The sequence below is a fragment of the Cajanus cajan genome, chromosome 3 (assembly GCF_000230855.2).
Source record: "Cajanus cajan strain Asha chromosome 3, NIPB_CcT2T_4, whole genome shotgun sequence".
Taxonomy (NCBI): Eukaryota; Viridiplantae; Streptophyta; class Magnoliopsida; order Fabales; family Fabaceae; genus Cajanus; species Cajanus cajan.
The window spans coordinates 14,272,195-14,282,031 of record NC_138519.1 but is presented as its reverse complement, the minus strand read 5'-3'; the positions used below and the strand labels follow the sequence as shown (position 1 = coordinate 14,282,031).

Here is a 9,837-nt window from a genome sequence, read left to right as displayed (position 1 = left end):
TAAATTTTGGTCGCTAATTTCGGTCGCTATTTTGATATTTTGTTGTAGTGTTTTTTTGGTAGAGAAACTTGTTAAAAGGATACAAAAAATTTGTATTATAATTATAAATTTATTTTGAAGTATATTGATATATTAATATTAAATTTTACCCCTATAATGCATGGATTACCATATAGTTTAATGTGAGACTCTTTGTTAGGCATATGATTCTAGCTAGGGTACAAGAAAAAATGATTTTTATGATGACAATATTTGTCACTATAACCTTAAAAAATCGTCACTACATATATCTTGTGACGAAATTTTGATTTGTCACCAGTCATCACTAATATGCGAGTCACTATTTCATTAGTGACTATTTTCTAGATGTCACAAATAAAATATTTATTGTGATAAAAATATCGTCACTAGTACTCATACACAATAATGACAAACTCATGTTGTCACAAGTATATGAGACTATATAGAGATAATTCAATCGTCACTACTAAAAATTAATAATGATAATAATAATAATAATAACAAATTATTATTATTGCTATTAAATGTCAATTTTTTGTGACTAATTATTAATTTTAATCGATAGAATTTTATGACTATTTTTTTATAATAATTTATATTGTCTGATTATCACTACTTATTTAATTTAAAAATAATGCACTCGTCACTTTTTTAAATGTTAAATTGAAAATGAATTAAAGTAAATACATGATTAAATAATTCAAATATAACATTAATATATATATATATATATATATATATATATATATATATATATATATATAATGCAGTACATGTACAATAATGAACTAAAACACAAAATTATTTATTAGAATAAATGCATCAGTATTGGACACAAGTTAAAACACTAAATCACTAAATATAAATGAACCATTACATGTTTAATAACAAAAATTGAAACATAATAACAGCAACATTTTAAATCCAAAATATTGTATATTAAACTATTACAACTACTAACATTTCATAAATTTTAAATTAAATAGACTATTCTCCAAGTAAAAAGACAACATCTTCATGAATTTCCAGTCCTGCAAATAAATATAAGAAAACATAATAAATATGTAGAAAAATAAAATAATTGGTGTTTTTTTAAAATTTAATCATATATGTTATTATAAAATATTAATTAATAAAAGATTTAAAAAAAAAAAACTTACATTTTTAACTTAAGCACTTGAGTCAGTAGAGTCTATAGCATCACATTTCTCCCAACAAGTTAGCTATTTGACGCTTCACTTCATTCTCAACATTTTGCTTCATTTGCTCTTGTTGAGCATCAATCAATTCTCTTTGAGATTGCAATTCAATTTGTAGTTGAATATTGGTCTCCTATTGCTTTTTAGTAATATCAGTCAGTTTTTGCACTTCTAAATCTAAATTATTTGCTCGATTTTGAGCATTCTCAAGTTGATTTTGAAGAAATTGTTTTTGTGAAAATTTCTTAGTTATTCCTGAACTGCCAACACCTATAGAGTGATTTGGTTTTCTTCCTAAAACAATGGCAAAGTGTTCCACCAATGGTCAGGGGCCTTTGAAATATTTTCATGATATGTATCACTTACATTCTTCAAATCTTCCTATAAAAAATATAAAAAAAATTATGATGTCATTAAAGTTTCACTATACTAGTTCACAAATAGATATTAAAAAATTGCATAAAAGCATTATTACTAACTATCAACACATAAAGAAAATTGCAACTATATATAATATGTCACATACAACATATATAATTAATGTTTTATATTTAATAACAACATAAATTCTATAAAATATCTTTTTACTTACCATAATTTGTTCTCCATTTGGAATGCACCAAGTCCCATTAGATCTCATACGTGTTGCTTTCCAAACTTCCATAGCGTTTGGCCATTCATCAGCTTTGGATTCTTGTTTCTATTAAAATAAAATAATAAAATAATACAAGTAAATTAATGATTAAATTATCAAAAATAAAATTTAGTGTTGAATGACTTTATAAATTTGCAAACCTTACATTTATTGATATCTTATTCTATATGAAAATAAAAAGGGCAATTGTTTTATATAATGTACAAAGAATTTTACATGAAATATTACCATTTCAAATGCCTTTTGCACAATTGATTTTGTACCGGTAATTGATTTCATCTCTTGCTTGCTTCGATTAACTTTATTTTTTAAGCTCCTTTCCTGCATATGAATAAAAATTATTTATAATCTTATAAATATAAAATTATAACAAATAAATTTAAACTCAAAATATTTAAGCAATTTTACCTGAAATTTTAAATCACTCCACTTATTATTGATTAACCAATTCCAATCATTAGGAGATACATTTTTTGGCCTTCCCTTCTTTTTGAGATATAGTTGATGTAAATGATAAAGCTTATTTTTGTATTGAGATTGGATTTGCTTCATTGCATATTCCTTAACCTCATCAGATAAACTTAATGCATCCTATGTCACATGAATATTATAAGAGAAACAAAAACAAAACATTATCAAATGAAGTTTAAAAATATAAATTATGTTGAATGAAAGTAATAACCATACTAACCTTCATATGTTTCCACATTTCATCTACATCATCTTTAGTTATTTCACTCCAACTATTAACTTGCAAAGGAGCTTTCTGGCGTATACAAACTTGTGCCTCTGACTTAAAATATTTTGCATGTTTTCCACATATCTTATAAAATGGTGGAGGGAATTGAATGTCAATATTTTTTCCTTTTGCCACAAGCCTTTCTTTTTTATTTTTAAATTTTGCATTAATTGTATGTCCACGTCCTTTCCTTATGGTATGATCACCTAAAATAAATAAGATAAATTAATAGTATTTTATAATAATATTATTTTATTTTCTCCTAAAAAAGTGTCATAAAAGTACCTAAATTAGATTCAACTTGTTCTACATTCATAGTTTCTAAGGCATGAGCTGTCCTATTGAGTTGAGACTCATTCACTTGTTTTTCAACGTGTGTAAATGGACCATTAGAGACTCTTTTAGAATTCAATCTCAATGGTCTTATCACCTATCAATTAGAATAATTAATTATAAAAATTAACGGTAAATACAAATTACATTATTAAATAAGTAAAAAAGAATGCCATAATCAAATTGATGAATTGTCTATGCATTTCAAGTATCAATCCAAAATGATAAGATTTGTCTAAAATTGGTGTTCTCTAAGAACTACAAAGTGACTATCCATACAAAGGTTTTTAAAAAATTTTGTATGAGCATATAAGATTATGAGACACCATACTTGGTTGAAAGACTATCATCAATAAACTTGTAAACTATAAATTTTAGGGATTAGTAATATTTGATAGGAAAAGTTTTTCCTAAATGCATATGTTATTGACTTAAATGATTCACAAACTAAATTACTCTAATACAATCTACCATAATTCAATAACAAAATAATTCACATTAGAATTACAATGAAAAAAAATTTCAATGTAACACCCCAATTTCTTTAAAAGGATATTTTATTAGTAATGACATTTCTGTAATTACTGAGGACATTTTCATAATTTTATAAAGGTATTAGGGGTATTTGAGTAACTCGGAACGGGCTGTTTCGAAACTGGAACGGGCCGTTCTGAGCATTAAAAATAAGCTAAAATTTTAGGTTGGGAACGGGCCCAGAACGGGCCGTTCCAACAAGGAGAACGGGCCGTTCCGGAGGGAGAACGGGTCGTTCTGCTGAGATTGAGAACGGACCATTCTAGTTTTAGAACGGGCCGTTCTGCTTTTTGGGAACGGGCCGTTCCGACTTTAGAACGGGCCGTTCCAGTTCAAAAATTTGCACAGATTCAAAGGATCCGGAACGGGCCGTTCCGAATTCAATACGGGCTGTTCCGGGTACTCCAGGTTGCCTATAAATAGGGCCAAGGGGGGTGAAAATTTTATATTCAGTAAGAAGTGAAAATTTTAGAGAGAGAAAGAGAAGAGAGAGAGAGAGAAAGAAAGAAAGAAAGAAAGAGAGAGAGAAAGAAAGAAAGAAAGAGAGGGAAAGAAAGAGGGAATCCAGAAGAGGAGGCTCTGTCCAAGTTTCAACTCCGCTTATCCAGGTAAGGGGGGAGTGAGAAACCTCGCTCAAGGGTGTGGGGATAATTGTTGGATAGTTTGTTTGTCGGATTGGCCCCCAATCTCTTGCCGTTGTGCTGTCTTATTTTCTGTTTGCTCTACTTTATTTCTTGTTAGAAATAATAAATGATTATGTAATCTCAATCCCTTGCTGTTGTTCTATCGGATTTTCTATTTACTCTACTTTGCTCTTTGTTGAAGGTGCCGTTATTCTGTCTGATTTTCTATTTACTCTACTTTGCTCTTTGTTGAAGGTGCCGTTGTTCTGTTTGATTTTCTATTTACTCTACTTTGCTCTTTGTTGAAGGTGTCGTTGTTCTGTTTGATTTTCTATTTACTCTACTTTGTTCTTTGTTGAAAGTAATAAATGAATATGAAATTAATGTTAATAATAAATGAGTTTTAATATGAATAAGAATGTTCTCTGAATCTCTGTGAATACCTATGCGGACCTTATGAGGAATATTTATGACATGACCATGGAAATATGGACAAATGACATGAGACCTAAGAATGGACTATGAGACCTAAGAATGGACTATTGAGACAAACTATGATTATGAGACTATGACAAATGAGGACATGATGTACTAAATGAAATTCTGTAATAAGTTAAATGTTGAGTTAATGAAATAATGAATGTGTGACATGCATCATATGCATATATTACTCCAGGTGTGCCGCTGAGGCCGCATACCAGTGATGTAACTTGCTAACGAGGTGTACCTTAGGGTCACCAGTGATGTAACTTGCTAACAAGGTGTACCTTAGGGTCACCAGTGATGTAACTTGCTAACAAGGTGTACCTTAGGGTCACCAGTGATGTAACCAGGTGTACCTTTGGGTCACCAGTAGGGGTGGGTAGATGGACCCGGGTCCGCGGACCGATCCGTAAGCCCGCGGATTTCGCGGATAACGGACCCATTTTTTTCAAATCCATATGATTATGTCTAATTTTTGAGCCCGACCCGTTAAGTCCGCGGACTTGGCGGATTTAATCCGCGGGCTCGCAGACTTCACATTTAATATTTTTAAATATTATGATTTTAATATTAAGTTGTGTATTTAATTTTTTAAAATTATTATGACATTAAAATTATGTTTAGTTGGTATATATTTGTCATTTGAATGATTTTTATGACATTTTGATGCTTTTATTATTGAAAGTTTGTTACTATTATTTAAGTATTTGTAATTATTTTTATTTTAATATTTTAATATTTAGTATTTTAAACCATTTTAACTATTGATAAATTTTAGTATGATAAAATTTAGCTTATAAATAAAAAATATTTTTTTCTTCTAATTTTATGTATTTTTATTTTTAAAAAATTTATTTTTTTGAACCATTATTTAGGCCCGCGGACCGGTCCGTTATCCGCGGATTTTAGCGGGCCGGATACGGACTTAAAAAATAAGTCCATTTATTTTACGGACCGGACTTATCCGGCCCGTATAAAACGCGAGTTTTACGGACCGGGCCTTAAACGGGCCGGACCGGTCCGTATACCCACCCCTAGTCACCAGTGATGTAACCAGGTGTGCCTTAGGGTCACCAGTGATGATATGTGAAACTTCCTTATAGCGCCACATGCATGCATTTATAAGTCAAGATCATGACATCATTGCATGATAAATGAATATATATGTGATATTGATGATGCATGTGTATTGTTTATAAGTGACTTATATTTGTTGTGTGTGGGTGCTATCTAACCTTTATTTCTGCACCTGAAACTGAGTGAGATGTTTCTCACTCCCTTGTTGTTTTTGTATATGTTTAAATTATGTTGCAGGTGATCAACATCATGAGAATGTTGGTGATGAGGCTTAAGGCTTCAGTTGGGCATGCTCTGATAGGATGTGACATCGGGCATAGCTAGGCTTATTTTAGATGCTATTGTTTTAAAAAGCTGTAATCTTCTCTTCTTTTGTAATTTTAAACGTTCTTGAGAAAAGACCAAAATGTACATCTTTGTCATATTTCTTTTATTACATGATTTGAAAATTATAAATTAGTTCCTAACTAGGAGGCACTGCCACCTTTGCTGGAATTAATATATATTCTCCTTTATATGATTTCTTGAGTTTAATACTTATATTTGACTTTTTATGATTGATGAATTACGAATGTGAATCTTCTACCTTATGAGATTTGAAACAATTGTTTTATGCATGAAAGATGTTATTAAACTACGAAAGATTTTATTTACTCAAAAAGAAAAAGAAATTTTTTTTATTATTACATTTATTGTGTATTAATAATGGGGTAGAGGGTGTCACATTCAACACTTGCCTTTCTTTTTCGTGACCCAAAAGCATTTTCAACAGTAAAATCATTATCGTTGTTATCCTCACTAGAAAAATTTGATCCAAGTTCTTCTTCACCTTCAAGTATGTAGTCTTCATCATCCTTTTCAACTTTCTCTTTATCTCTCTTCTTAGAATTTTGAATCAGACCCTTAAAAATGGAGGAGATTTGGGGCAACCCAAGAGCCTCTAATCTTGCTCTATTTTCTGCAATTTTTTTCATCCTCTGCTCCTCATACTTGAAAGTTTCAAGCTTTGACATTGTTTTTCTCTTCTTCACTACAAACAATAAACCTTTCAATATTAGATATATTAAGTTTATATTAGCATTTAAGAATCCAATTGGAACAGTAAAAAAAAATCAATCTTTGAAATTATTGATTCTTCTTTTTCCAATTGTACATTATTTTTAATCATATATCACAATCTTTGTTTATCATTTTGTGATAGGGTTTAGTTTAGTTTACTGTCCAGAGAAACTTATTACAACAATCAATAGAAGGGAAATTGATGATGACCTAATTACAATAATCAAGAGAATTGAATTGTGAAAGAGAGAATGATGATATAAAGAAAATAAAAATATCATACAATGTTTCTGATTGCAAAAGGCGAACCAAACTTTCTTGACAAGAGGAAAAAGAGAATAAAGTTGGGATGTTACCTTAGATTTTTCCACGCTCTTCGTTTTCTGCAACGTTCTTGATGGGAGAGAAAATAAAAAGAAAAGTGAGAGGTTACCTAAAATCTTTTTCCTTCCCGCTTGTTTATCAGTGTGCAGTGTGCCTCGTGAATTTGTTTTAGGTTAAGTAAAAAGTTAAACAATAAATAAATAAAATAATAAAAAATTTATAAAAAAAGTTAAATTTTAATTCCTTAAAATAAGGATATTAATTATTATTTTTTTATTAAATAATTCAAGATTATGTCATATAAATTAAATTTTCATAAAAAAAAATAAGCTACGCATTTTTTCAAAGACCTAAGATTACAAATTTCAATAATTAATTTTATGTCATTAATATTTTTTGTATTTATTATAAAAGTTGATAGAAAGATTAATAGTAGTTGAAATAAAAAAAAATTATTAGTGTGTCTCAAAAGGTATAAATTTTAAAGTTTTTATAAAATATTTGCAAGTTTGTCATATTGTAAAAGTTAATAATTAATTTTTTAATTCTCAAAGCAATATAATTCAAAGACTAATAATATTATTGTATTACACATATTAAATAACATATTATCTACTAATAATATGAAGAGAATAAATTGTGCAGTAAGTACTTCCCTCCAATATATTTATATATACAAATTTTATAAAATAAAATTAAAATTATATTTTTTATAAAAATTATATAATAGAATAACTTATTAATACTATACTGGTATCATAATACATTAATCATATTAATTTTAAATTATTGTAATTAAGTAATTAAAAATTTATATAAAAATAATTATAATTATATGCTAAAATATAATGAATATTAACGGTAAAAATATCACATTAACATAGTGAACAACTCTTGCAACAATTTTCTCTCCCTAAAATATCATAAATAGTAGTTATAAAAACTATTATTTACTTTTTTAATATAAGAAATGTAATTAAATATAAATTTATATAAAAGTATTAATTATTCCAGTTTTAAATTATTTATATATATATATATATAATATAACATTAGTAAATATACAAGAAATAACTTCTTCTGCAATTATTTTTCTCAAAAATTCATTAGTTACATCAATTTTGAATTATTATAGTTTTTAAAGTAAAAAAAAATTATAAAATTTACATAAAAAATAATTATTAAAAACAATTACGGTTATATGCTAAAACTAATGAATATTAACGAACAAAATAACACACATTCATAAAGTGAACAACTTCGGGAATAACTTTTTCTTTAAAATATCAAAAAAAATAATTATAAAAATTATTATGTATTATGTTAATATAAGGAATATAATCTATTAATTTAACAATATAAAGGAAAGATGTTCTACAACAACTTCCTCAAAAACTCTCAAAAAAAACTTTTTTATATAAATGTTAATTATAAAAATAAAACAAAATAATACAAAAAGTATCATAAAACATTAATTACATTATTTTTAAATTATCGTCATTTTAGTAATTATAAAATTTACATAAGAATAATAATAATTATTATTATTATATGCTAAAAAATAATAAATATATGCAAGAAACAACTTCTGCAACAATTCTTTTTCTTTAAAATATCAAAAGAATAATTATAAAAATTTATATTACTAATATATTACTATTAGGAAAAATATGTTTTAGAAAGAAAAGTCATATCAAGTAGTCAAATTGATGTCAAGATATGTATATACCTAGGTTATCATTATCTCCTTCATATGCTAACATTTCATTCAAATATAGGCTATAATTTCTATAAAAAAAAATGTTCAATAATTTATAACAAGTTAATTTATATTTATTTTTTAATATTAGTTTTTACTTATTCTTAATATAATTATACTTTGCATATATTTTTGTTGTCGATTTTTATTTACAAAATTAATTATATATCATTTTATCTAATTTACTAAAATAAATTGTCCATAGCATGAGGATTAATATAATATATTAAAAAAATTAGAAGGTGCAAAATGATAAGGGCCAAGATTTTCCTTAACTTTCAAGTAGGTCCTTCCTTATACACAACAATAATAAAGTAACACCATGAGGGCAACACATTCAAATGCTCAACCTTAACAAAAAAATCTAGTTGCATATTAAAAGAAAGAATGCATGATTTATAAAAGAAAATAAAACACAAAAAAGGTATGTTTTGTAACAAAAAAGAAAGAGAATGAAAAGTGTGTTTTGTAATAAAATAAAACATGAAAGGTTTGTTTGGTAACTAAAAATATACGGAAGGTATGCAAATTTCTAAAATTTTAATTTAAGAAAATCATTTTAAAATGTAAAATAATTTTAAAAATATTTATTCTAAAATATCCTAAAAATATTCTCATCACTTCCATTCAAGATAATTATTTTAGTTATACAGAGAAAATAAGTTAGTTTAATTTTATTTAATATTTTTTAGAGTTAGGTAATAAACTTTAAAATATTTATTTATTATAATATTTTAATTCATAATATAAATATTATGTGTAATGGACAAACTTAAATGTTATAAAGTAAATAAATGAAAAAGACTATCTAATTAACAACTAAATTAATCTTATTTAAATTATTTAATTTAATTATCATTTAGATAATATTTGTTATATTTTAACATTTTTTATTAATAGAGATAATGTTATTATCTTAATTTGGATAATGTTATCGTCATAGATAATTTGTTAATAACAGTTTTTTTTTCAGGTTTGAATTTTCTATATATAGTCATGTTAAGTACATGAGAATGCACAATATTTTCCTT

The 9,837-nt window shown here is 26.5% G+C and overlaps 1 protein-coding gene and 1 long non-coding RNA gene across 2 annotated transcripts; both read right to left on the bottom strand.

Annotated features, from left to right (window-relative positions):
• Positions 1-1,035: 1,035 nt before the first annotated feature.
• LOC145955579 (uncharacterized) lies at positions 1,036-2,722 on the bottom strand. The gene is made up of 6 exons (XM_083070503.1): positions 2,567-2,722; positions 2,284-2,466; positions 2,104-2,196; positions 1,813-1,920; positions 1,182-1,601; positions 1,036-1,052 (listed from the first exon to the last, which is right to left on the bottom strand). Exons 1-5 carry the CDS (start codon positions 2,582-2,584, stop codon positions 1,515-1,517), a joined length of 489 nt encoding a protein of 162 aa, XP_082926629.1. The 5' UTR covers positions 2,585-2,722; the 3' UTR covers positions 1,036-1,052; positions 1,182-1,514.
• Positions 2,723-2,903: 181 nt separating this feature from the next.
• Positions 2,904-7,220, bottom strand: LOC109789292 (uncharacterized). The gene is made up of 3 exons (XR_014432233.1): positions 7,080-7,220; positions 6,402-6,694; positions 2,904-3,044 (listed from the first exon to the last, which is right to left on the bottom strand). It is a non-coding gene; the product is annotated as an uncharacterized LOC109789292 (long non-coding RNA).
• Between the last annotated feature and the right edge of the window lie 2,617 nt (positions 7,221-9,837).

Bases quoted from the DNA above. Each gene is read 5' to 3' on its own strand.
- LOC145955579 (XM_083070503.1), bottom strand. The intron at 2,197-2,283 runs GTAAAATTGCTT...ATTCATATGCAG, and splicing joins GGAGTGATTTAAAATTTCAG to GAAAGGAGCTTAAAAAATAA. The intron at 1,921-2,103 runs GTAATATTTCAT...TTATTTTAATAG, and splicing joins TGCAAAAGGCATTTGAAATG to AAACAAGAATCCAAAGCTGA.